The 27,516-nt window shown below is 52.6% G+C and overlaps 2 protein-coding genes across 3 annotated transcripts in view; one reads left to right on the top strand and one right to left on the bottom strand.

Moving 5' to 3' along the window:
• Positions 1-27,516, bottom strand: part of MYO1H (myosin IH) — a 116,641-nt gene that overhangs the window by 87,902 nt on the left and 1,223 nt on the right. The gene's annotated exons all lie outside the window — the stretch shown is intronic.
• On the top strand, positions 240-26,684 carry FOXN4 (forkhead box N4). Of its 2 annotated transcripts, none has more exons than XM_081546048.1 (10): positions 240-1,184; positions 2,003-2,091; positions 14,798-14,943; positions 19,223-19,347; positions 19,441-19,554; positions 19,856-19,983; positions 20,621-20,717; positions 21,433-21,640; positions 23,349-23,741; positions 24,823-26,684. In XM_081546048.1, the coding sequence occupies exons 2-10, from the start codon at positions 2,006-2,008 to the stop codon at positions 25,080-25,082; spliced, it is 1,557 nt and encodes a 518-aa protein (XP_081402174.1). In that variant the 5' UTR covers positions 240-1,184; positions 2,003-2,005; the 3' UTR covers positions 25,083-26,684. The 2 variants fall into 2 exon arrangements, with proteins under 2 accessions (XP_081402174.1, XP_081402175.1); XM_081546049.1 differs by having other exon boundaries at positions 266-1,184; positions 14,798-14,953.

Genomic DNA, 27,516 nt, shown 5'->3' with positions numbered 1-27,516 from the left:
TATTCCGGACCCAGGGATGGAACCCGCGTCTCCTGCACTGGCAGGCGGGTTCTTACCCATTGCAAATTATTCCAACAGAGGCCCCAGACGGAGGGGGGTCGAAAACGCAAACTTCCTCGGAGGATCAAACTAACTCAAGCTCCACCTAGGGGACTGGGGAGACCTTTGTCCGCGTTCGACCCCGCCGCCCGCGGCCCGCGCCACCTTTCCCGCGGCGGGCGCGGGGCGGGGCAGCCGGCGGCGCGGGCCGGCCGGCGGGGAAGGCGGGAGCGCGGGCGCACCGGCGGGCCGCGGCCGCCAACGGCTCGGCTGCGCTCCGCTGGGCTCGGCCGGCCGCGGGGAACCGCGAGCGCCGCAGCCTCCACCGCACCCGCCGGCGGCCGGGCCTAGGGATCCGCCGCGCTCGCTCCGGGCCGACTCACTCTCTACGCGGGACTGGGGCTGGTGGACCCCGGGTACCCCGCCCTAGCAGTCCCGGCAGGTGCAGGCGCCCGGCGCGAGCGCTCCCTGCTCAGCGGGCCCCTCCGGCCGCGCGCCGCGCCAATCCGCGCGGGCGCAACTTTCTTAAAGAGACAGGTGGCCCTAATCCGTGTTTACCTGGGGCCCCGACTCGGCATCCTGGCCTGTCCGCACCGCCCTCCCTGCCCCGCCGCAAACACCCTTTGCGGGAGAGAGAGCGGGCTGCAACAGATCTCCACATCCACCCATCTGCTTTCCCCCTGGGCAGTGAAGGACTGCAAGTTTTTAATGCACCCAGCATCCTTTTGCAACTTAATTCTTTGGGCCTAAACCACCCTCCCACTCCCTGCTCCTCAACGCATGCTCGTGGGCGTGCAGTTTGGGGGCCACTGCTGGCAAAGTTTGAACGGGGGTGTCCCTAGCCCCTGCGCCACACCCTACCCGGAGCCCCCGGGGCGTGCAAGGCTCGCTGCTGCTGGGAAACGCCCGCTGCAATCCCCTTGACCCTGCCCTGTAACTGACCCCTCGGGGAAAAGCCCCCCTACGCAGCTACTGCGCATGCTCTGAGCTGGACAGCTCCAGAGAGGGAAATTTAAAAACGGTTCGAGCTGCGACGGCGGCCAAATTGCAGAACGCGAGGGGCGAGCGCGAGGGAGCCCCCCCTCGGAAACCCCAGCCCGCCCCAGGAGCGCCTGCGGCGGCGGCCCAGCCAAGATCGGCTCCAGGTACCGCCTTGCACGGTCGGCTTTGCTTCCCTCTTCCCCGGCAGTGCCCGGCATTGCATTTCCTGGGAGGGGGGAGACTCAGGGCAGGGGCTGCGGGGGGCTGCCTCTCTTTGCTCCCTTTTCTTCCTTTCCAAGAATCCTTGATGACTTTGGGGGCGGACCTGAGAGTCTAGTGGGTTTGTGTGTTCGTTTCAGGCTCAGAGTTTGGGAAACTTAAGGGAGATTTCTTTTAAAGGCTATGTTTGTGTGTAGCGGGGGTGGGGGGCTGAGAGTGGAGTGGTGGTGGTAGTGGTGGGGGGTTGGATTGGTTTTCCAGCAAGGGCACTGTGGCATTTCTGAAGGCATTTCCAGGGTGGGAGCCCTGTGGAGATTATTCCCTTTGCAAGTGGGAATTTGTCTCCCCCAGAGAAACGTACAGGACTCATCAGGCTGTCCTTTTTTATTTTTTCCAAAGTGGTCATAACCGAGCTGTGGTTGACAATACTAGGCTTGGAAGGCAATCAGGTTTTTCTGATTCCTATTTTGCAAGTCCATGTTTTCCAGGATTTGACATTTGGCTTCTAGAGACTTCCTTTGCCCTTCCCCATTAATTTGAAAGAGCCTGGAATTTCATTCCATTCTCTTCATTTGCTTCTAAAACCCTGTAGAATTGCCCTGGAAAAGTGACTTGTGACTCCCAGGAATCCTCTAGTATTTTTTTTTAAGTGTTCTGTTAGTTGAGCTCTATCCTTTTGAATTGTGGGAAAACTATTGAGTTTTCGGTCCTGTCCACATCGTTGCTGATGGAAGTTTTGTTTTCTGCTTGTCTTTTCCCCAAGGAGATGATAGAAAGTGACATCTCATCCATGATGTCAGGAATTATTCGAAACTCAGGGCAAAATCACCACCCCTCTCCACAGGAATACAGGTGAGGGCTTCGACAATAACAAATGACATCTTTTTGAATTGTTTGAAGTGTTTATGCACTGGCTATGGTTTCTGAAACTGCCCAAGAACTACGGTTACATTCAGTTCTGTGATTTTGCAGGCGAACGAGAAGATCTTGGTCTTAAAGGTGGTGTCCCTCTGAGGGTGTGTAACTTGTGGCCTGGGGGCAGTGGGACCATGGAAAGCCTGCAGTCTTTAGTCCCCTCCTGGGTGAGAGACTGGGCATCTGAGTGGATGTTGAGATGACAATAGCAGTTATGGCTTCTCCTCCAGCGGGCTTAACAGGCCTCCAGGAAATGCCCCCCAAGAAAGGAGAAAGGGCTTGTTCAAGGTCATCAGCAAAGGGAGGGAGGAGGAGAAAAAGAATGAATCCTCAACCTCTCTCCCCTGTGAGCCACTGAAGACCTGCCTGCCCCCATTCCCACTGCTCTGCCCCCAAGAAAGCACCGTGTGTCCCTGGGTGGAGGGGGCATGGCCCAGATGAGGGAGTGGGGACAGGACAGAGGCTGGCCTGAGAAGAGCAGGCTGTCACCTCGGATCAGCCCTGTTTACCCAGGGGCTGTCTGGCCTCCCGGGGCCGCTGCAACTCACCAGCGGTGCCTTGGGGGAAGACCACAGACCCTAATTAGAGGGCCACTGCTTCCAGAAGGCTGTGGGTCTGGAGACTGCCTTCAGAGACCTGAATGAGGCCATGCATTCAAACAAGGGTTTGCTGAGAGGCTGCTGTGGGTGAGGCTGGAAGCCTAGACGTGTGCCAGGCACACAGCAATTTGTGGGCACCTACCGTATGCCCAGCTTGAGGAGCTGCTCCGATGAGACCCCATCGTACAGGTGGAGAAACCGAGGCTCAGAAAAGTGGAATGCTTTCCCCAAGATCCCACAACCAAAGACCTCTGGGCTTCCTGTGCTGAAACGGTTTAAACCCTGGCAGGTGGGCTGGGGGCAACACTAGAGTCAGGAGCTTGGCTCTGGGGTCAGAATCCCAGCTTCTCTGGTTGTGTGGACCTCTCTGAGCCTCAGTTTCCCCCTCCATGAAATGGGGACAGAAACAGTACCCACTGCATAGAGCTGTTAGATTAAATGACAATTTCGTCTCTGTCACTTGCCTGCTATATGATCTTGGGGAAATCCTGGTGGGTTCAGCCTTTCCTTTTCACAGGGATTCAGGGATGTTTTCTTATGTCAAATAGCATAAACAGAAGGCAGAATAACAAAACAACAACAACAACAATAATAATAGCTGACGGTTTCTTAATGCTTTAGTACCTGCCTGCCTGCCCTGTGCCACAACCACCCTATGAAACGAGCACTGTTGGGCCCATTTGGCAGATGAGAAAACCAAGGCTCAGCTAGATTAAACGACTGAACAAGATGATGCAGCTAGTTACAGGGATAGCAGGGACTCAAACCCTCACCCAGAAGGTACCACGGCCACCACTCCCATGCCCCACTGGAGAAGAGCACAGGGGGTTGGAACAGAGCAAGTCGCCCCACCACCTCACAGCTGTGTGACCCTGGACAAGTCACTGCCCCTCTCTGTGCCTCAGTTTCTTCGTCTGTGGCACAGAGCCATGAGAGCCCAATTCGCAGGTCCTTGGGAGGAGTCTGTGCATCCATCTGGAAAAGGTGTTCAGCCGTGCCCAGGGAGGTTGCTTTCTCGTGGAGGGGAGCTTTTGTGATTATACAGCGACTCCCCCCAGCCCACTCCCATTTCTCCTACCACTCCCATTTTTCTCCCGCATAATAGCCCAGGAGAAGTTTATGGGCTTCACTCCCCCTCCCACCTCTCCAGGGAGTGGCTCTGAGGACCCCTCACGCTGCTAGTGCAGCCTGGTTCCAGCCGCCTTGCAGCCCTCCACCCAGCCGCTGCCCTTCCATCCCCAGGGGCGGAGTTTGGCCGTTAACTCTCAATGGCTGTGCACGGGAGGGTGGGGGCTGGGGGGACGTAGCAGCTGCCTTGTCCCCCCAGGGAGCTGTCCGGAGTCAGGCTGGGCCTAGACAGCAAATTGGCAACAGCATCTCAGCCTGCCTGGGGCCAAGGGATGCAGGCAGCCCGGACCGCCTGAGCAACGGCTAATAGCTCCTGCTCAGCGTGGGTTAGCTGGTCTCCCCCTTGGCTCAACACTCTTGGAAATCTATTCTCTTTGGGGTAGCAGGAGACCCCGAGAGGTATTAAGCACTTCCTGTGTGCTAACTCCTTATTCTAGAGGTCAGATCCAACAACTTCCTTTTACAGATTGGAAAACGGGCCCAGACAGGCCAGAGGCGGTGGGCTGCTGACCCTTGGAACTTCAGGTTCTCCTGGGACCATGCAGCCCAGTGGTTATCATCACAGAGCCTTATACGGGGTGTTGACTCCCCAGACCCTCAGTCCCTCCCGTAAGGAAGGAGGTGACTTTGGCAAAAATCTTGCCCTCTCTGAACAGTGGTTTTCTCATTGGTGAATCAGTTGCCAGGCACACGGGAGATATTTTATAAGTATGCCTTAGGTGGAGAGATGAGTGGATAAGTATCACATGAGAAATAGCACATCCAGAGAAACTCAGGGAAGTTGCATGCTCAAATGATGACAAAATCCTGTCCTGTGGACCAGGGCAAGCAGACACCACCTGCCTTTCCTCTTAAGCCTCCCCCTGCATGGAGTATGGGGATGGTTTACCCTTGTTCTAGAATGGCTCCACTCATTGGTTGTAACCTCCTTGGGTGGGGGGGCTCCATCTGGCATGGGCAGTGACCATCCAAGCATCTTTACAACCTTCCACCCTTCTGGGTGTTCGGGATGGCCAGGATGGCTCCTCAGGCTACCCGAGGGCAAGGGAAGAAAGGTAACCTTCCTGGGGTGCAGTCCCCATTCCAGGTCTTGTGTTTCCACCCCCAGAAACATGCATCCGGCACTCGCACACGCACCAAATCTCAAGCCAAGTTCTAGAAAGGAAAGAGTCTTTTTTCCAAATTCCTAATCAAGTCATTACATGTTATGCTCACTCTTGGCCCGGTGGGGAATTTCTGAGCTTGCTACAATGGCATTTGATTTCCTTTTTCCTGTAAAGGGTTACAGAAGATCTTACAAAAGATGTGTTCGCTAAATAAACAGCTCCATGAAATGCAAATCCCTTTTGTGTAAAGGTTGGACTGGAAACAAGAACAGTTAGTAATGATGTAACAATCTCTTACTAACCGCATCTCCAGAAGGCAGGTAAAACCTCCTGGTTATAATCATAGCGGACAGATGGACGGACAGACAAATGTGGCTCTGTCCCACTCCCCACAGAGACAATATTTTCTGGGCAAACCCCTCCTAGTGACAATGAAAGGCCAGAGGAGAAAACAGAGAAATGTGGTTTGAGTAGCTGCCTCATGCCCTTTCTTACAAGTTAACAGATCTTATCCTCACAGTTATCCTCTGTGGTGGGAATTCTTATTCCATTTTACAGGTGGGAAAACTGAGACACAGAGACCTGAAGTGACTTGCCTAAGGTCACACAGAGATAGGATTCAAACCTCAAACATCTGTTCCTTCCACTGCACAATTGCTGTATCAACTCTAAGAATCCCCAAGATAGGAAATAAAGGATTAAATGTGGGCTCTGGACTGAGAGAGAGCTGGTTGGATGGCATCACTGATTCAATGGACATGAGTTTGAGTAAGCTCTGGGAGTTGGTGATGGACAAGGAGGCTTGGCATGCTGCAGTCCATGGGGTCGCAAAGAGTCAGACATGACTGAGTGACTGAACTGAACTGAGAAGTCAGGGGTAGATAATAGGGTTAAAATAAATCAGTGAGCTCAGGAGTCTATGCCAGGGTAGATGCTAGCAGCAGTAGTCATTCCAGGGGATGGAAGGACTAGGAGATACTGGGCTGGTCTGGGAGGGCTTCCTGGGGGAGGTGGTGTCTATGCTGGGCAGAAAATGGATAGAAATTGGGGAATGTTAGATGTGCTGGAGCTGAACTGGGTTGAACTTGGGGGAGATCCCTCTTCCTTTTCCTACTCCAGCAGGTATGGAATAAATGCCCACAGGGTGCCAGGTCCTTTGCTGAACACAACAGGGGGCCTCTCTGTCCCTGCCCTCCTAGAGTGGAAAGACTAGAAACATGTGTAAGTGAATACCTCGTGGCAAAATGCTAAATATTCCTCAGACACAACACTTCAAGGACCACCAGGGATGGGGGTGACAAGGGAGGAGCTCTCAAAGAAGGGAACTGTTAGGCTGTGGTCAGAAGCACGAGATAGCGCTAGCTGTGAATGAGTGCATGGAACCGCATTCCCAGGAGAGGGAACAGCATGTGCAAACAGAACATAGAATGTTTGGGGAACCTGAAAGATGAGCAGGTTTGCTAGAGCAAAGGGGAGCGGGGAGGAGATGGCCAAAGGTCAGATCATGGCAAGGAGCTTGAGTCTTACTACGCTAATGGATTTTAAGGACAGTGACAAGTTCTGATGTCCCTTTTAAGAGGTTGCTCTGAATGCTGGGTGTGAAATCCATCCCTTCCACAAAAATGCACCTGACACTTGAGCCAAACACTGCACTGCGCCCTGCAGTGATCTACCTACCCTGAACCAGGAAGCAAGCCAGGCCCTTCCATCACTTCTGTTCTGTGCATGAGAAAACTGAGGATCACAGGCAGCGAGTCACCTGCAAAAGGACCCCCCTCCATTAGGAGTGGGGCCAGGACTGGGATCCAGGTCTCCCGGGCTCACCCATCTCTGGTCCCACTCTCCTGGCTCATCTTCCATCCCTCCAAAGGATCAATGAACATAGCTAATTGGTGAAGGATATTGTTCATTAATGTTTTCAGCATGGTCCCTTGGCCAGTGCAGAACAGTAGCCATGGACTCCAGGGGTATCTCTCTTTGCCCAGGGCTACCACAGGGCCCCCTGACCAGTGGCCCCAGCACCATGAAGGCACCTTGCAGCCTGTTCCTCCTAAAAATAACATGAATAGGGTTTGCCCTTCCTGCTTACAACTTGATATAGCTTAGCCATGCTGGCAGAGTATCCAAGTGTAGAGACACCAGGGTGGGTGGTTTAAATCCCAGCTCCTTTGCTGACATGCTGTGCGGCTGAGGGGTATCTCCTCCACTCTCTGGGCCTCAGTCATCCCATCTGCAGAATGGGTATTGTAAGCAGCCATTCCACAGGCTGGCAGGAGACGAGGGAATTATAGACCTGAGTGGACTGGCAGGAAGGTGGGCATGCCAGGGGGCAGACCTCTCCTCCTCTGCATCCCTAGGTCAATTAGAAAGTTCTTTCCTTGGACAGAGGGAGTTCTGTCTGCCTGCCAGAACAGGGCCTGGCAAGTAGGAGTTCAGGAGGTATTTGTGGAATGAATTAGATGCTTCCTGAGTGTCAGATACTCTGTGGTGTCCCTCCTCGTGAAGCCTGCTTCACGCTGAGTCCATACCCTGCTGAGGACGTGTATGCTAATCTGAACTGCTAGAACACCATGCATATTGATGTGTGCTCTGGGGTGTCCCACTTGAACTACATTTAGTTCTTACAAAACCCTATGAGATGGGTACAGGTGTTAGCATCCCCATTTTACAAATGAGCAAACTGAGGCTCAGAGAGGCAGATGACTGCAGACAAATCTCACAGCTATTAAGAGACTGGGTGGGGTTCAAAGCCAAGCCTGGTGGATCCAGGGCCTCCACTCACAACCAACTATACAGAAATGCTACAAAAAGAGAAACACAGGAGCCTGGGCCCAGGTTTTCTAGGTGCGGTGAGCTCAGAAGATAGCCTTGCAGAGGGCCCGCCCCCTCTGATAAGCCCAGAGGCTTCAGAACAAAACACATGATGGCACACATGGAACACATGTAAAGTGATAAGCGCAGAGAAAGCACTTGAAAAACGGCAGCCCTGCTATTGCACTGGCGCTTCCTCGGTGGCTCAGCGGTAAAGAATCCACCTGCAACACAGGAGATGCGGGTTCAATCCCTGAGTTGGGAAGATCCCCTGGAGAAGGAAATGGCAACCCACTCTGGTATCTTGCTGGGAAAATCCCATGGACAGAGGAGCCTGGCGGTCACAGTCCATGGGGTCTCAAAGAGTCAGACACAACGGAGCAACTGAACATGCGCGCACGCACTATTGCACTGATAATAGGTTATTCTGATGTTGATTTTCCCAGGGTACCACCTGGCTCCTAACCGGGATCTGCGCCTCTCAGACGCTCCAGGCCGCGACCCCCTCACAGTGGGTCGGTACCCTTCGGCATCCCACTTGCCAGCAGAGCTGGGCTGCCCACCTCTATAGTCCTCCAGGCCCTGCAGGCTGTGTGTCCCAGTGGCTGCCCCACAGAGATGAGAGAGGCTCAACTCTGACATTCCAGATGGGGAAACTGAGGCCCCGGGAGGGACAGGCGGGAGGTGCGGGGGCAGGTACCTGGGGCCACTGCCAGGAGGTGGCTGAGGCCAGCTCACTGGGCTTGGCCTCACCTTTCCTGTGTCTGAAAGGGAGTGATGGTACCCCCTGGGGGGTGTGTGTATTTTAATAAGAAGAAGATGAGAGATGAGTGGGGCTGAGCTTTGAGAAGAAAGATTGCCCCTTGTGTGGGTGGAGAGCTGTGGGGGAACCCTTATTCAAAAGGGGACTCTGGAGTGCTACCTAGGTCGTCTTCTTTTTGACCCCAAAGCTTTCCACTCACTAATGAGGAACCCCTGTTGGTGACAAATTTCCCCCGCTGGGTTTGAGAAGGATGCATTGCCAGGGGTCCCCTATGGAGCCCCAAAGGTAATAGTTTAACCTGCTTTTTCAGTAGAAAACTAGATGCTTCATCTGATCTGATGCTTACATGAACTTTCAATGTGTTCTCAACAGCCCGCTTAGGGTCGGTGCTATTATTATTATTCCTATTTTACACACAGGGAAACTGAGTCCCAGGGCAGGTGACAGTCATACAGTCAGGAAGCATTCAGGCCTGCCTGTCTTGGGGTTCACACCTGCTTCTACCCTTGGGGTGCTACTCCACCTTCTTAGAGTCCTAGGGCCAGTGGGACCCTGAGGGAACTATATATATATATACATATACATATACATAATATATATATATGTATATATATAAAGCCAGTAACACTTTATAGATGGGGAAACTGGACATGTGGGAATTTCCTGGGCACAGGCATGTGGGTTAACTGCCGTCATCCCCCAAAAAGTCAAAGTGCAAGTCACTCAGTCATGTCCAACTCTTTGCGACCCCATGGACTATACAGTCTATGGAATTCTCCAGGCCAGAATACTGGTCTTCACTTCCCTTCTCCAGGGGATCTTCCCAACCCAGGGATCAAACCCAGGTGTCCTGCATTGCAGGCAGATTCTTTACCAGCTGAGCCACAAGAGAAGCCTAAGAATACTGGAGTGGGCAGCCTATTGCTTCTCCAGCAGATCTTCCTGACCCAGGAATAGAACCAGGGGTCTCCTGCATTGCAGGCGGATTCTTTGCCAACTGGGCTATCAGAGAAGCCCCATGCCCTGAAAGCCTGGCTCAGTGGCAGCCCTGGCAGTGGGGACACAGGAATGATGGGTGGGTGAGTGTGTGGGAGGGAGACGAGTCTGTAGGAGATGGGGGCGGTGGGGGGTTGCCCGGGATGCTGGGTCAGAGATAGAAGGGACTGCAGGAAGATGGTAGAGGTTTACCAAGAGCCTCTTGTGGGCTCTTTGCCTCTGTCAGTATCACCCCACACTGCAGGGGAGGGAACTGAGGCTCAGGAGGTGCGGAAGCATGTCTGATGTCACCAGACAGGAACAGCGGGGCCAGGACTTCATCACAGGGCCCCTCACACCCAGGAACAGAGAGACACATGGAGAAGACAGTGACACAGGCGAGGAGAGGGAGAGAGTTGGAGCAGAGGGGCAGGGGTGAGATAGGACGGGGCTAGGGGAGTGGAGGGAGCAGATGGAAGGAGCTGGGTCTTTGCAGTTTCATGCTCCTTGTGGCCTTCGCTGGAGGTGACCCCAGGTGGGCAGGCAGCAGTGACATGGTGACCCGGGGTTGGGGGAATGCTCTCCTCCTCACCCAAAGACACAGAGAGACCCCAGGGCGAGGGGGCTGGGTTTGCCTCTTCCTTTGCATTGCAAACATCTATCATTTTCCAGCAGACGACAAACCCATTCAGGAGACTGACACAGGCTCACACACACACTCACTCGTGGCAATAATCCCAAACCCTCACAGACAGCAGGGGATTTCACAAGCCACTTCGCCTCTGCACTGACGTGACAGCCCCAGATGCGGTTTAAGACACTGCAGCTTGGTTTATCATTTGTGCCCATTTTACAGGCGGGAAAACTGAGGCTGGGGAATTCAGTGCCCTCAGAAGCCATAGCGGTTCCTGAACCACAAAGTCTTTCTCTTGTCACAACTGCCAAGGGTCCCATGGTTGAGGCCACTTAACATGCAGCTCTCTAGGAGAGAGCAGGAAGTAGGCCCCTGGGGGCACCTCAAATGAGGAAACTCAAGGCATGGGTGAGGGGGAGGTTTGGGGGGCCTTCACACGGCACTGTGGAGAGGGGCTGTGTGCCTCTGCAGGGGGCAGATGAGGGTGGGAGAGAAGGAAACAGAGATGGTCAGGGTCCCAGGCCGGGCAGTGGGGATGGGACCCTCCCATTTAGGCCCCAGAGCATCACCTCTGGGTTCCTGTGACCCACGGTGAAGAGGTGCCTGGAGCCAGGTGAGCCATGGGGCAGCAGGACGTGAGCCAGGCTTCAGGGCCGGCAGGCTCCAGCACAGCTCTGGGCATCCACAGCCATCACAGGAGACTGGCAGGGCCACATGCCAGGCATACGGAGGCTGGCATTCTGGCCTGGCTGGGAGGGAGGACCAGACAACCTCTGGGATGCTGGAGACGGCAGGGGGAGCGGGGTCTGGCTGTCCACCCCCAGAATGAGCAGTAAACCCCTGAGGAGGGGGGTCGGGGGCCAGACCTGTGCAGAGAGTTGAACACACACTGTCTCACTTGATGCCCTCAATAGCCCAGGGACAAGCGGTCTGTTCCTCTCCCATTTTCCAGATGAGAAATGGAGGCTTGGGGACCTCAAGTGACTTATTCAAAGTCACACAGACACAGCGTCATAAGGACTTGAACCCAGATCTGTCTAATCAAAGTCTGAGCTGTGTGAAGCTGCTGCCACACCCCCTCAGGGCTGTCCCCCACCCCACACCCCCTAGAGTTCAGGGAAGCACTAATACACAGCTTCCAGGGCCCCACAGCCCCAGAGTGAGACTCTAGGGTCTGGGTTGGGCCTTAGACTCTGCAGTGGAACCAGCTCCTGGGTGACGCCCCTGCTGAGAGCCCCAGACTCGGGATGGGGGCATCTCCCCCAGAGGATGGAGGTTTTCTGCCAGTGGTGCCGCAGGTACAGCCCACGATGCAGCAGACAGACCTGGGTTCGAGTCCTGGCTGCAATTTTGCTTTCACCGGTCTGGCCTCAGTTTTCCCATCTGTAAAGTGGGGCTACCTGTCCCCTATCCCTGTCCCGACGCTGTTGCAAGGGCTTAAGGAGGCTGCTACTGCTGCTAAGTCGCTTCAGTTGTGTCCGACTCTGCGTGACCCCATAGACGGCAGCCCAACAGGCTCCCCCGTCCCTGGGATTCTCCAGGCAAGAACACTGGAGTGGGTTGCCATTTCCTTCTCCAATGCATGAAAGTGAAAAGTGAAAGTGAAGTCGCTCAGTCATCTCCGACTCCTAGCGACCCCATGGACTGCAGCCCACCAGGCTCCTCCATCCATGGGGTTAAGGAGGCAGAGGACAGCTAAACTGCTGGATGTGACAGTCACTGTCATCCAGTTCTCTGGATCGGTGGCCTGGGGTCAGCCTGTTTGACTGGCCAAGCAGGCACTGAAGTAGCTCCACTGTGTGCTGAGACCTGGGCTGATGGGGACTGGGGGCCAGCCCTCAGTGAGCCGAGAGGCAGGATCTGGGCAAAGAGATGGCAGGGCAGGACTCACCCAGGGTGCAGGGAGGGTCTCTGAGCTTAGGGTCTGGATTGCAAAGACTTCCTGGAGGAGAAGATGCTGCTGGGCTGGAAGGGGCCCACACAGCGAGCCCGGAGTCCCTGCCCTGGTCCTTTCCTGGAAGATGACATTGGGACCCAGCTGCCTCCTTTCTCTCAGTCTCAGTCTCCGTGTGGGTAAAATGAGGGGAGGGAATTTGGCGTGAAGAAGCCAGAAGATAGGATTTGAAGTGAGCCTCCAGGGCTGGGCACAGTTGGGGGCGGGGAGAGAGAGCTTTCCTGTCCCAGAGGTGGGATGCTCCGGTGTGGGGGGGAGGGCGGTGCCAGGGGCGGGACGGACGCCAGGCCGCTGCAGGGCTGGGGTGGGTGGGCGGGGGGGGGGTGTGCTGCTCCGAGGGCCAGGGAAGCCTGACGGGGCTCTCAAGCAGCAGGAAAAACAGAAAAGATTGATCAGAAGAGCACCATTAACTCAGCCTCTACCACCTGTACACCTGTGATTCTCACTCTGGGGGAAATAAGCTCAGAGCATCTGAGAGCTCAGGGCCTCAGCTTCTCCATCTGTAAAGTGGGCCTGTTAAAGCACACAAGGAGCTCTCAGTAATTGGAAGCCGCTAGTGGCAGCAGCAGCAAGGGCAGGTCTGGGTGACCCCAGAGCCCAAAGCTTTGATGTACTTTCAGTCTCCTGTGGTGGTTTCGTCACTAAGTCGTGTCTGACTCTTGCAACCTCATAGACTGTAGCCCGCCAGGCTCCTCTGTCCTTGGGATTCTTCAGGCAAGAATATTGGATTGGGTTGCCATTTCTTTCTCCAGGGGATCTTCCCAACACAGGGCATGAACCCTCATCTCCACTACTGGCAGGTGGATTCTTTACCACTGAGCCACCAGGGAAGTCTGATAGGAACTATTATTTAGCCCAACTTTGTAGATCAAAAAAACTGGGGCTCAGAGAGGTTAAGTCAGCAGCCCAAGGGCACACAGGTAAGTGAAGACCAGGATTAGAACCCAGAGTCCAAGCTGTTAAATAACATATGACCTAACAGATTCAACTGCCTCCAGAGATCCTGCCCCACGATAATGCCCAGGACCCTGGTGTGTTTACAAGCCCCATGCCACCATTCAGAGGGCTCTGGTGGGGCCCCCACCTTGAGAAACCTGTACCAGGGCTTCATCTCCAATCCTCCTTGGAGCAGGAGGAGGCAAGGATGATGCCAGGCAGAACCACAAGGGCACTGGAGAGCCACAGCAGGTTACTGAGTAGGGGTGGGGCTCCCACCACCAGAGGCTGGAAGGTCGGCCAGCCACGGGGTGAGGAGGGGGCTTGGGTGGGCGGCACATCAAGCCCTCAGCCTCACCCCGTGGTCTCCACGGGCCCAAGGGGACAGATGGCATCACCCAGGCCTGGCCCGTGGTTGTCACTCATCCAGATGAGTTATGAGCGGGTCGAATGGGCGGCAGCCGGGGGGTGGGGGGGGCTGTAAAAACAATTGCAGGGAGACCCCAAGACAATGGGAGCCACGTGCCATGGGGGCAACAGTCGTTTGTCACACAATGGACCTCCAGGTGACGGCAGCCGGGCCAACTGCTGCCACTGACACGGGCTGGCCGAGTTTTCAAATCATTTCCAGGCTGTGTTTTCCTATGAGGCAGCCAATCGCCAGGGCGGCCAGGCGGTCACCTGATGCTAGCTTGGTGGGCTGAGGGCCCAGGCCCTGCGACAACCAAGCAGCCAGTGCCATGGCAACGCTAATTGTGGCCCTAAAACACAAGGAAGCGAGAGCAAGAGATAGAGAGAGAGAACCGCTTGAGGGGGGCCATGCAGATGGCAGGAGGGGGTGGAGGCTGATGCCCCAGCTGGGTCCACGGTCCTGTGCATGAGAAAACCCCAGGCTGTACCCTTCTCTCTCTCTCTGAGGTCCCAGGACACCTACTTTTGAAACTTGCAGCTTAAAATTGGGACAGTGGGCCTCAGGTCACCAGACCAGAAAGTGTCTGGCCTATGGGGTGGCAGGCGTGGTGGGGCTGGCGTGGGCTCCTGGCCGGTTTGCAAACACACTACATTATAACAGACAGGGTGGTGCTGTGAGGTCCAGGGCCCTAGAGGTGTGGGGTGAGCACTTGAAGGACACTGGGGAGCCACGGTTATCCCAAATTGAGGGTACTTGCCTGGTATCCTTGTTGGGCGCTCTTTCTTTCCATAGAAAGCAATGTTTTTGCTCCAGAGTTGGGTGAGGTGTGGGGGGCATGGATCCTAACTGGAAGCTCCAGGGGCTGCCTGGGGTCACGGTGAGGAATTCAGGCTGGGGTTCCAGCCCCACCACTTCCTGTTCCAGGTTGGCCGTGGGTGAGTGACTCAGGGCTATGAGCCTCAGTTTGCCCATCTGTGAAATGGGAATAATAACACCTACCTCATCAGGTGACTGGGGGTGTTCTCTGGGTTACTACCTGGGAAGGACTTGATATGGTGCCTGGCACATAATAAGTGCTCAACAAACACTAGTGTTTATCATTTGGGGGTAGGGACTGAGTAAGATGTGTCTAGTGGTTAAATGAAGGAAAGGTTTGAGGATGTGCAATCTGGGTGCTAATGGGGGCTCCCTAGGGATGGGCAGATTGGAGGATGAGGTGACCTGGGGGAGGTGAGAAGCTTTTGGGGTGATTCTAGAGGTGGAGGAGCCCCCAGGAGCTGGCCTGAGCTCCCTGCTCCCGCCCAAGCTCCTGCCCCTCCCTGCAGGCTCCTGGCCACCACCTGCGATGATGACCTTCCCGGGGACCTGCAGTCGCTGTCGTGGCTCACGGCTGTGGATGTGCCAAGGCTGCAGCAGATGGCGAGTGGCCGTGTGGACCTGGGTGGCCCCAGTGTACCACACGCGCACCCAGGTAGGCACAGGTGTGAGGCGGGGTGGTGTGAGGGTGGGGCGGGATGGGGAGAAAGGAAAGGGCAATGCTCAGGGTTTCCATGAACCACAGGGTGGCTGTGGCCAGGTCAGGCTCTCTCTCTCCAGGCCTCAGTTTCTGCTTCTGTAAAATGGGACTAATTCTACCTTCCCCAGAGGGATGCAGTTCGCTCTTTTGCTCATCATGGTATGCCAGGCCCTGTGTGAGCTTAGGTTTTGGAAAAGAATAAAGACAGCCCCTCCCCTCACCCCCGGACATCTAGAGCACCTAGAGCAGTCAGCAAATGACCCTCTCTGGGAGCCAGTGCAGCCCATGGCTTGTTGTTGTATAGCCTTTGTGTTAAGAATGCTTTTACATTTTTCAAAGGTTATAAACAACAGACAAGACAGATCACGTGGCTGGCAAAAGCCTAAAATATTTGCTGTCTGACCCTTTACAGAAGTTCAGTTCCTTTACTTCTTTAGAAGTACTTTGGGTTGGGGGTGGTGGGGGAGGGAGAAATTTGGAGTTTGGGACTAACATATACACACTGCTATATATAAAATAGATAAACAGCAAGGATCTAGTGTATAGCACAGGAAACTATACTCAGTCCTAAAGAAGGGCAATGCCAAAGAATGTTCAAACTACCTCAAGACTGTACTCATTTTACATGCTAGCAAGGTAATGCTCAAAATCCTTCAAGCTGGGCCTCAACAGTACATGAACCAAGAACTTCCAGATGTACAAGCTGGATTTAGAAAAGGCAGAGGAACCAAAGATCAAATTACCAGCATCTGTTGGATCATAGAAAAAGCAAAGGAATTCCAGAAAAATATTTTCTGCTTCATTGACTACACTAAAGCCTTTGACTATGTGGATCACAACAAACCGGAAAATTCTTGAAGAGATGGGAATATCAGACCACCTTACCTGTCTCCTGAGAAACCTGTACGCAGGTCAAGAAGCAACCATTAGAACTGGACATGGAACAATGGACTCATTCAGAATTGGGAAAGGAGTACATCAAGACTGTATATTGTAACCTTACTTATTTAACTTACATGGAGAGTACATCATGCGAAATGCTGGGCTGAATGAAGCACATGCTGGAATCAAGATTGCCAGGAGAAATATCAATAACCTCAGATGTGCAGATGACACCACCCTTATGGCAGAAAGCAAAGAGGAAGTAAAGAGCCTCTTGATGAAGGTGAAAGAGGAGAGCGAAAAAGCTGACTTAAAACTCAACATTCAAAAAACTGAGATCATGGCATCTGGTCCCATCACTTCATGGCAAATAGATGGAGAAACAATGGAAACAGTGGGAGACTTTATTTTCTTGGGCTCCAAAATCACTGCAGATGGTAACTGCAGCCATGAAATTAGAAGATGCTTGCTCCTTGGAAGAAAAGCTGTGACAAACCTAGACGGTGTATTAAAAAGCAGAGACATCACTTTGCCAACAAAGGTCTGTATAGTCAAAGCTATGATTTTTCCAGTAGTCATGTACAGATGTGAGAGTTGGACCATAAAGAAGGCTGAACACCAAAGAATTGATGCTTTTGAAGTGTGGTGCTGGGGAAGACTTTTGAGAGTCCCTTGGAGAGCAAGGAGATCCAACCAGTCCATCCTAAAGGAAATCAGTCCTGAATATTCATTGGAAGGACTGATGCTGAAGCTGAAGCTCCAATACTTTGGCCACCTGATGCGAAGAGCTGAGTCATTAGAAAAGACCCTGATGCTGGGAAAGATTGAGGGCAGGAGGAAAACGGGGTGACAGAAGATGATGTGGTTTGATGGCATCACCGACTCAATGGGAGATAGTGAAGGACAGGGAAGCCTGGCATGCTGCAGTCCATGGGGCTGCAAATAGTCGGACACGACTGAGCAGCTAAACAACTATAAGGGAAAAGAATGTGGAAAAGATTTTCAGATATATAAAGTTTATATATATATATATAAATACAAATATATATATATAACTAAATCATGTTGGTGTATACCTGAAACTGCTACTGCTAAGGCGCTTCAGTCGTGTCCGACTCTGTGCGACCCCATAGGCGACAGCCCACCAGGCTCCCCCGTCCCTGGGGTTCTCCAGGCAAGAACACTGGAGTGGGTTGCCATTTCCTTTCATTTACCTGAAACTAACACATTGTAAGTTAACTATAGTTCAACTTTTTTTTGAAGATTTTTTTTTTTTTATGTGAACCATTTTTCAGTCTTTACTGAATTCATTCCAATATTGCTTCCATTTTATGTTTTGGCTTTTTGGGTTTTGGCAGCCAAAACGCAAAACAGAAAACGGAAGTGATATTGTGGGATCTTAGCACATGGGATCTCAGCTCCCTGACCAGGGATCAAACTCACAGTCCATGCATTGGAAGGTGAAGTCTTAACCACCAGATCACCAGGAAAGTCCCAGAAGTTACTATCAGTCTTAAGCCAGAAAAAAAACCTTAGAAGAATGTGATTTAATATTAATGTTATTCAAAGTGGCACCGAATTTACTTCTCCATGGCATATACTTCAATTTTTTAAAATGGTTACCATGAAAATTTTTTTAAGTACTTTGACTTCTTTAAAGAAAGTACCACAAAGACTTCCCTGGTGGTCCAGTGGCTATAAGACTCCGAGCTCCCAATGCAGGGGGCCTGGGTTCGATCCCTGGTCAGGGAACTAGATCCCATAAGCCACAATTATGAGTTCATAAGCTACAACTAAAGATCCTGTGTGCCACAATGAAGAAGATTAGTGTGCTGCAACTAAGACCCAGCATAGCCAAATAAATAAAGACAAATATTTGTTTAAAAGTACTGTGCACAGGGCCCAGCACACAATAAGTACTCCACAAATGGCAGCCAGTTTGCAGTCATAGCAAGTGGATTAAATGTTTGCTGCTGCTGCTGCTGCTAAGTCGCTTCAGTCGTGTCTGACTCTATGCGACCCCGTAGATGGCAGCCTACTAGGCTCCCCCATCCCTGGGATTTTCCAGGCAAGAGTACTGGAGTGGGTTGCCATTTCCTTCTCCAATGCATGAAAGTAAAAAGTGAAAGTGAAGTCGCTCAGTCGTGTCCTACTCTTAGCAACCGCATGGACTGCAGCCTACCAGGCTCCTCGTCCATGGGATTTTCCAGGCAAGAGTACTAGAGTGGGTTGCCATTGCCTTCTCAGGGATTAAATGTTTAGGGACACAGAAAGTGTGTCCTAAGAAGAAAAACAATCAACAAAAACAATCCCAGCAATACATTAAAAGGACCCATAGTTAAAAACTTATCGCCTAGGAGTATTTCTTTCATTAGACAAATTGTTCTTGGCGAAAACATCAGTAGCAGGAGTCACCACAGTTTTTCTGTAAAGGGCCAGTAAATGTTTTAGACCCTGTGAGCCAGATGGTCTCTGTTGAAACATTTCAACTTTGTCATTGCTGTGCAAGACCAGCCATGCATAATATGTAAATGAATGGCTGTAGCTGTATGCCAATAAAACTTTATTTACAAAAACATGTCATGGGCCAATTTGGTCTGGTGGCCAATAGTTTCTCAATCCCTGATCTAGAACCCTGAGGGGACAGCTGTGTGACCTTGGGCAGATGCCTTTGCCTCTGAACTTCTTTCCTCACCTACGATGAAAAGATAATAGAACTGCCTTCATGAGGTGTTGTGAGGACTCAATGCAGAAAGTCCCTTGCACACAGTAGGCATTCAGTAGACGGGAACTGTGAAGTAAGGGAGCCCCTTCCTTCACTGCATCATGGCACATCTCCTGTGTGCCTGTCACTAGGCAAGGTGTTTGCAGCACTGAGTTATATAAAATGTGGTCTCAGTTCTCAGGGAACTAAGGATCTGGTCAGAGATGGAAGGACAAAGTAGACAGACCAAAGCACAAACGATGAGCCCAGGTGGCAGCCAGAGCTCAGAGGAGAGCTGAAGGCCCCAGGGCATGATCATCTTGTACATCAGCTTTGCTTGATTGGCAGAGTCTACCTAAAATCAGGCTGGTGCAGTGAGAATCTGTGATAGATTAGCAATGCCTGTCACAGGCCCAGCACAGGAGAAGGGGGTACATCTGCTATTCCTGGGCTGATCCTTGGCAGAAGAGAAGGTAGGAACCCACTCTTCACTATCATCTAGAGACGTGGTTTGCCAAGCACCTACTATGCACTGAGCCCCAAGGGTGGGGGATGGTTTCATTCTCTGGAGGTGCCCAGGGGCTGGGCTGTCCCTGACCACAGCCACCACTCCCCCAGCCCAGGCATCTCTGCACTTCCCTTTTCCAGGTGCCTTGGCCAGGGCGGCTGACCTGCACGTGGCTACCACCCCAGGCCACCTGCTCCAAGGCCCATCTGGCATGGCCCCCCAAGGCATGCTGGGTCTGAGTCCCCTGACCAACCACGGAGCCAGCGTAAGTGCCACCATGTGGGTCGGGGAGCGAGGGAGGTGTCCTACAGGGCTGGGGTCGCCCTCGACCCTGCGTCTCCTTCTCTCCCGGCCCCAGCAAATGAACCAGTTCACTGTGGGGGGCCAGCCCTCGTCCAGTCTGCAGAACCCACCACAGCTGTACTCTTCCGCCTCGCAACCTCAGTTCCCACTACCCCCAGGTGTCCAGCAGGTACTGGGGGCTTGTGGGGGGGGGCCTGGACTCAGAGGCAGACACTCCTGACTTGGGCTGGCTAGGGACTGCTCTGAGCCTCAGTTTACCCACCCGGAACATGGGAACACCATGTCATGGGGTTGTTCATTTGATTTCCACCCAAAACCCTGTGCTGGGTGGAGACAAGATGGTCTGCCAGGGCTATAAACCCTGCGTCTTCGAGATGGGAGTGGGGCGGGGTGATTGTGAGTGACTGATGCTCTCTCTCACCATCTCTCTCCCTGCCGCCCTCCTTCATCCCCCCACCCCCGATGGGAAGTGTGCTCCTGTGGGCCTGTATGGCTCCCCGTTTGGGGCACGGCCTCCCTACCCCCAGCCCCGCATGGCTGTGCATTCATCCCAGGAACTGCACCCCAAACACTATCCCAAGCCCATCTATTCCTACAGGTGAGGTCCTGGGGGGCTGGGACAGTGGGGGACTCGGGGAAGAGAGGGGTGAGGGCTGTCTCAAGGGCATCTCAGAGAGCTGGGTGTGGTGGTCTAGGCTTCCCAGGGGGGAGGTTTTGGGAAGTGGGGAACCCCCGGATGGGACCCATTCTTAAGACGGATCATCATGTGGTCAATCAGTTCCCAGGGTTGAGAACCCACTCCAGACCTTGAGCCCAGTGCTCTACCCTTGTCATTCACAAGCTAGCTGTATGACCTTGGGAAGTGGCTTGGCCTCTCTGAGCTTCAGTTCCCTCTGATGTAGAAAGTCATCAAATAATAGTTTTGTGTACTTCACAAGATTTGGGGAAGGCAGTTAAACAGCCCAGTTAATGTCTAAAGGCCCATTAATGATGAGAAAGAGGTAAAAGGAGGAAAAAACAAGTTTTCTCAAATCGTTATCAATAGCTGAGCTCAAGGTCAAGGGCAGACAGTGGGAAAGACATAGAGCCATGAAAAGGTATTTAGAGCTAACACTGTGAGTGTCTAGGGGCTGGTACCAGTGGGGTTAAGCAGGGCCAACTTCCTGGCAGAGGGGACCTTGGGCTGTCAGCTTGAGATGCCTTCACATCTGGCCTGCCCCACATTTTGCCTCCAGCTGTCTGATCGCCATGGCCCTGAAGAACAGCAAGACAGGCAGCCTGCCCGTGAGCGAGATCTATAGCTTCATGAAGGAGCACTTCCCCTACTTCAAGGTGAGGGGCCTCAGCCAGGTTAGGGGTGGCTATAGTGGCTCTGATCTCTCCCTGGCACTGCTAGAACCTGGGCCAAACTAAGCCACCCTTTCAGTCCCCTAGTCATGTCCAAAGACACCTGTAATGTGCACTCACACAGACATGGGCCAAGAAATCCAGAAAGAGAAGGGGGCATTTGAGCTGGGCCCTTGACGGATGAATAGGAGTTCAGCAGGCATCTCAGGGCAAAGGCCAGAGGGCCAATCTAGCTATTCAGCACAGACTCAGTAAAACATAATGATGCAAACACAGAAATTGTGTGTAAAGTGAAGAGGGTGTGAGGTGCATTGCAATGTCTGGTTACCTTACAATAAAATATGAATGCTTAAAAATGATAGGCATTTAATACACTCAACAAATTATCCACATATTAGCATCATCTCACTTGCTTGTTTCCTGAGTAAGAGAAAAAGAGCAGATCAGGTAGCCTTGGGCCTTGTCCTTGTGTCTTAACCATTGCCCAGAGCTGAAATACAGCTGCCCCCCTAATCAGAGCATGGACCCTCCTGTTTGCCACAGTCCTCACTGCTCTCTCTCGTCTTCCCAACTCAAGGTTAAGCATTGGACACTGTCCCCCCTACTCCTCTAGGCCCAAGTCTGAGATTGCCCCTAGGGAGATGGGTTTAGACAGGGGTCCCTGTAGAGAGGTCTCCTATGGGCCCATTTCTCCCCCTAGACAGCTCCTGACGGCTGGAAGAACTCTGTGCGGCACAACCTGTCCCTGAACAAGTGCTTTGAGAAGGTGGAGAACAAGATGAGTGGCTCCTCGCGCAAGGGCTGCCTGTGGGCCCTGAACCTGGCCCGCATTGACAAGATGGAGGAGGAGATGCACAAGTGGAAGAGGAAGGACCTGGCTGCCATCCACCGGAGCATGGCCAACCCCGGTGAGGCCCGGGTGCCCCGCCACACACACGCACACACACGTGCTTGCACCCTGCCCGTCCTGCAATGAGTGCAGAATCTCACTAACAACCCCAATGTCTCCCACAGACATGCCACACAAAACAACCATGGGAGTGCAAGGCTTCCTTACCTTTCTTACCATATTGGAACAGACTCCCAAAAGTAATAAAACAGTAACACCCAGTGTGGGCTACGATGTGGAGAAATCAGCACTGTCATGTACAACTGGTGGGAATGTAAAGTGTGAAACTTTCCCAGGGCAAAGTAATATCATGAAACTTTGCAAATTTGGTCCCCAGTTTGGTTCATTTATTCTACTTCTGGCAGTTTATGCTGAAGAAATCAAAGATTTGAACAAAAAGTTTATGAACAAAGTTATCCATCATGAAGTGATTTCTGATAGTAAAAAATTGAAAGCAATCTAGACATCCTGCAATAGGAGATTAAATAGATATAATATTATACCATGCAAGTATTAGTATTCCAAAAATATTTTTATCTCCAAAAAGAAATGTTCCCAATATGATAAATGAAGAAGCAGGTTATGAATCCACATACATAGTGTAGTCACATTCTAAAATGCATATATATCTACACCCATGTGTGTGTATTAATGTATACATTATATATACATTATATATAGATATAAATATATATGTATACACAGAGGCTAGAAGAAATATATCAAAATCTTTACTGTGAATGGAGAGACCACTGATAATTTTTATATTCTTTACATGTTTCTCTATTTTCCAAACTGTCTATCCTGTTCATGAGTTACTTTAGACTTAAAAAAATATCGCACCTGCTTTTTTTTTTTTAATTAAGAGATGTCAAGCTGGGGATATACGAGTGACATGTGAATAGAAAGAGTGACCTGGGAGGCTTATTTGGCTTGGCCCTGTGGATTCAGCATCATGCTTGAGGTTTGGGTGTGAAGGGGGATGGGAGTCCAGCTCAGAGATGAACAGTTCAATAAGCTGAGCAGGACCATAGCAAGACCCAGTAGGCCCTCGGCTATGACCTCTGGGGTCTGATTTGAGAACCAGGGCTTGTCCTGACACCTATTGGGTGTGAGATCTTGGGCGGGCCATTTCACCTTCTAGATTCTAAGTGTCCTCGTTTCTAAAACGTGTTCAACCCTAGTGGTCCAGTCTCAGAATTGCTGCAGTCAATGAGACACAAGCCAACAACTAAAGATAATTTTGAGTAACTTCCATCTTATTTCTACTGAAGAGCATTGAGGGAGGAGGATCCAATTTTCAGTCCACAGCAATGCTTCATGTCTCTGGCTAGGGACCCTTGTATGTTAATAATGTTTGTCCCGGTCTCGTGGGATGTGTAATCTCTGCCTTAATTCCCTCTTGTAGGCCTGTTATAAGGTTAAGTGAAGTCCTAGAGTTACAGGATTATTCTATAAAGCACTGTCCCCATGAGGGGAGCCAGTGTTATCTGAGACCCCTCTCATTGTTCCAAGTCCCTATGTCGTTTGTGATTTCACTCTATTTCCACGACCCCATGTAGAGTGTGTGAGGCCATCTCATAGATGAAGAGACTGATGTTCCAAGAGTCCAAGAGGCTTGCTAAAATCACACAACTGATAACACTGGGTTTGAATACAGGCCTGGGCCGGGGACCCAGGAGCTATAGAGTGGCTTCTGATGAAGGACCTCTCCCACTTGCCTGCAGAGGAGCTGGACAAGCTGATCTCGGACCGGCCAGAAAGCTGCCGACGCCCTGGCAAGCCAGGGGAGCCTGAAGCCCCGGTGCTGACCCACGCCACCACAGTGGCCATGGCCCACAGCTGCCTGGCCGTCTCCCAGCTCCCACCCCAGCCGCTGATGACCCTTTCCCTGCAGTCGGTCCCGTTGCACCACCAGGTACAGCCCCAGGCACATCTGGCCCCGGACTCTCCTGCCCCGGCCCAGACCCCACCTCTGCATGCCCTGCCGGACCTGAGCCCTAGCCCCCTCCCCCACCCGGCCATGGGAAGGGCACCCGTGGACTTCATCAACATCAGCACCGACATGAACACCGAGGTGGATGCCCTGGATCCCAGCATCATGGACTTCGCTCTGCAGGGTGAGGTCGGAGGAAGGGGCTGAGGGGAACAGAAGGGGAGGGAGGCGGCCAGAAAGATTGGGGGAAAGGAGAGCCATCGGCATTTACCCCACAGCTCATTCCTTCAACAAACACCTCCCAAGCGCCTAATCATAATGAATCACAGCAGGCATTTAGTTAGAGCCTACAGTATACCAGGCCTTGTGCCAAGCACTTCAGAGGCATCATCCCATCTCAGCCTGCGACAGTCCTGGAGGCCACTGCCATTTCACATTCCCGTTTCGCCGCTGAGAAAACTTAGACCAAGAGAAATGAAGTCACATTTCTTCATTCAGACCTCATTCAGCCTGAGGCTGCCGGGCTATATGTGGCAGAACTGGCATTTCAACCCAGCCCTCTCTGACCCCACATTGTCAATCAGAAACTGCATCAACTTGCATGTGCCAGCCTCATGCCAGGTCACGCTCTGACCCACATGGTCATCTTCAGTACACAGGGAATGAACGAATGAATGAACAAGGGAAGTTCAGATTCAATGAGGGCTCGTAAACCATCCGTGCACTGGTGCACCTACTATTAGCCCGCCAAGGGCTGAGAAATCCCCTGCCCTTCAAGGAGTTGCATGTCTAGTGAGGGAGCGGGACAAGCTAGCAGGTTAGTTAGTTAGCAGGTGAGTTAGTTAGCAAATTACTAACTAGGTCAGCTATAGCTGTGAAATGGGTATGTTTGGACTGCTCCGCCTCTCCCCAGGATTACTGTGCAGTTAAAAGGAAATCATGATTCATCCCCTGACTTTGACCAGGATGGTGCCACTTAACATAGGCCGAGTGCTTCCCACGCACTCCCTAGTTTAAGACTCGCAGTCCTAGGAGGTGGGTTCTCTGATCATCTCACTTCCGTCCGAGGAGCCCAAGGCTCCAAGACAGTGGTGATGTTCCCGAGGACACCAGGGGTGGGGAGGGGAGGACTGGGGCTGGACGCTGGCTCCTCCCTACTGTCCTGTGATGTCGTGAGTTTAAGCCCCACACGTGGTCTTTGCTGCACCCCTAGGATGGGATTCAAACTCCTGTCCATTTGACATGAATGCTCTTGTCTTTGGAAGGGAACCTCTGGGAGGAGATCAAGGATGAAGGCTTCAGCCTGGACACGCTGGGGGCCTTTGGAGACTCCCCGCTGGGCTGTGAGCTGGGGGCCTCGGGCCTGACCCCTGTCTCTGGTGGCAGCGACCAGTCCTTCCCAGACCTTCAGGTGACCGGTCTCTACGCTGCCTACTCGACCTCGGACACTGTGGCCACGTCAGCCACCAACTCCTCCTCTCAGTACCTGGGCACCCCGGGGAACAAGCCGATAGCCCTGCTTTGAGCTGACAGCCTTGCCTGCCCCAGAACGTGGCCCCTGGAAGGATGCTCACGGAGCTGGGTATTCCCAGAAGGGCTCCCTACCCTCCCACAGGCCTCTGAACCGTGGCTGCTGGCTGACCTTGCCTGACCTTCAGGGGAAGTTTCTGGGCCCTCCTCAAGTCAGCAAGACAGAGGAGAGTGGAGAAGGCCCCCGTGACACTCCTCTGAGGCTCGAGATGTGAGGCCTGGCCGAGCTGAGAACAAGGTCTCTCCAGTCTGCCTCCCCGCTGGTTCCTGAATGACCTGCAGCCCACTTTGGGACCAGTGCTCCACGGAAACACCCCGGTGGGAAGGCCTTTAATTTATTCTCCTGGGATGAAACCCCTGCCTCAGTCTCCAGCGGACAGGCCCTGAGGCTGGGGTGGGCTGGCAGACTGTCCAGCCTTTGTGGACCAGAGCAGGTTGAACTCTGAACCGGGCACCTGCCCCACTGGCCTGCAGGCCCCCTTCCTTCGTAGTCTGTTAGGGTTTCATAGGCAGATTCCTGAGCCGCACCGGGCACTGTGACCCTATGTACCTTTCTTTATATTTATTGGAGCCCATCCACGCCACCTCTTCAAACCCCACCTGTGGCCCCTGGAATGAGATTCCATGGTCCCTCCTTGCCCCCCTAAATTATCCGTACATCACATCTCCACCTGACTCTTAAGCCCTCTGCAGTCTTGGGCTGCTTTTTTAGAACAAGCAAGCACTTTTGATACAGTGAAACATCCTATTTTTTTAAAATTAGAGACTGGATATTTTCCTAATGCTTAGCCATGATTCAAACCTCTTGAAATGTGCACATAAGAAGGGAGACTCCTAGTTTGGATTTTGGGGGCTTTCAAGTCAGGATGGGATGCGAGGAATGGGAAGGGGTTTTTTGTACTGGAAATGAAGACACCCCTGATGGAAAGAAAGTTAACTGTGGACCAGATAAAGCCTGACCCACATGGCTAGTGGGGCTGTAGAAGCTGCAATGCAGAGTGTTTATTGGCACTTGTTGGCCTGTCTCATTGCCCCATGACCTTCTTTATGTCTTTTTTTCCCTCTCTTGTTGCCAGTGACTGACTTTCCAAGTGGCAGTTTCTACAGATAGTTGGCTTAGAGGGGAGCCAGGTGAGTGGCTGGGACACAAGTCGGTAACCAGGGATCATCCAGCTAAGCTGAGATGAGAAACCATGGCAACCGCCTAAACCACTGTCCTCTCCGGCCCCACTGGATGTTTCGGTTCCTCCGTTTGGGAGTCCCCGAACCTTAGAGCCAGAATTTTCTGAGTAATCCACAGGTCTGCCAGCCACCTGGTAGGCTTGGTATTCAGGCCTGTCTTGAAGAACCATCTCTAACTTCTTCCAAATTCTGGAACTTTCTGCCAAGCATCACCATCATTACTCATAGCTCAGTGCTACCTGTCGGAACAGCATTGTCACCTGCTTTGTGGACGTGAAGCCCCCTGCCCCCCGCCCCCCGCCCCATAAGTTAAGATGTTTGAGTCATTGTTAATGAAGATTGTGTTTGGGCGACTCCAGGAGTGTGTATCGTAGTGTTGAAGACCCATCTTCTGTCAATAAATGCTGAATGCAGCTCTGTGGCTCGGGGTGGGGAGTGGTGAACAGGGGAGGGAGGGGTAGAGGACAACAGCGCCTCCAGCCCCTCACAATGGAGACCCACTTACAGATGGGAAAACTGAAGCCCAGAGACCAAACACTGGACCCAGGTCCTCTGATGCCAGGTTCCCCTCATGCCAGACACAGGGAGGACTTGGTCATTATCAGTAAAATTAGTCCGGCTGCCAGTCCCCACCCCACAGTGCCCAGGCTCTGGACGAGCACTCGCTCAGGCAGGAATGCAAACCCCGCTTATATGCTCAGAAGCTGAAGCTCAGAGAGGGTGGACAGGACTTGGGGTCCAGTGAGGAGGCAGGACTGAGCCCGTGTGTGCCAGGCCCCAGAGCTGTCTCTTCAGTGCCTGCTTGGGGTCAGAGAGGGCAGCAAGCTGGGAAGAGGTACACTCTTTCCAGCACCAGGCCCTGTGCCAGTCAGGGCTGTAAATCAGTTCGTTCCATCCTCATTACAACCCTAAGAGGCATGTCTTACTACTTGCTACACCCATTTTACAGATGGAGAAGCTGAGGCCCAGGACTAAAGAGGTGACTTGCCACGCAAGATAACAGCAGAAGGGCATATTAATTAGCAGTATGGGACCTCCCTGCTGGTCCAGTGGTTAAGAATCTGCCTGCCAATGCAGGAGACACAAGTTTGATCCCTGGTGCTAGGGCAAGTAAACCCATGAGCCGCAACTACTAAAATGGCTAAGCCTGTGCTCTGCAGCAAAAGCAGCCACGGCAGTGAGAAGCCCACACACCACAACTAGAGGAAGCCCGTGCACCAACGAAGACGCAGCATGGCCAAAAATAG

Source organism: Giraffa tippelskirchi, chromosome 11, assembly GCF_054371585.1.
Source record: "Giraffa tippelskirchi isolate mGirTip1 chromosome 11, T2T-mGirTip1v1.2.pri, whole genome shotgun sequence".
NCBI classification, from domain to species: Eukaryota; Metazoa; Chordata; class Mammalia; order Artiodactyla; family Giraffidae; genus Giraffa; species Giraffa tippelskirchi.
Note: the sequence above shows the minus strand (reverse complement) of the source record. Positions and strands in the feature narration are given on the sequence as shown.

What these genes read in the sequence shown, in the direction of transcription:
- FOXN4 (XM_081546048.1), top strand. Translation starts at nt 2,006, where the DNA reads ATGATAGAAAGTGACATCTCATCCATGATGTCAGGAATTATTCGAAAC. An exon ending in TGACCAACCACGGAGCCAGC is followed by an intron (nt 19,348 to 19,440) that starts GTAAGTGCCACC and finishes TCCCGGCCCCAG; the next exon opens with CAAATGAACCAGTTCACTGT. An exon ending in TACCCCCAGGTGTCCAGCAG is followed by an intron (nt 19,555 to 19,855) that starts GTACTGGGGGCT and finishes CCCGATGGGAAG; the next exon opens with TGTGCTCCTGTGGGCCTGTA.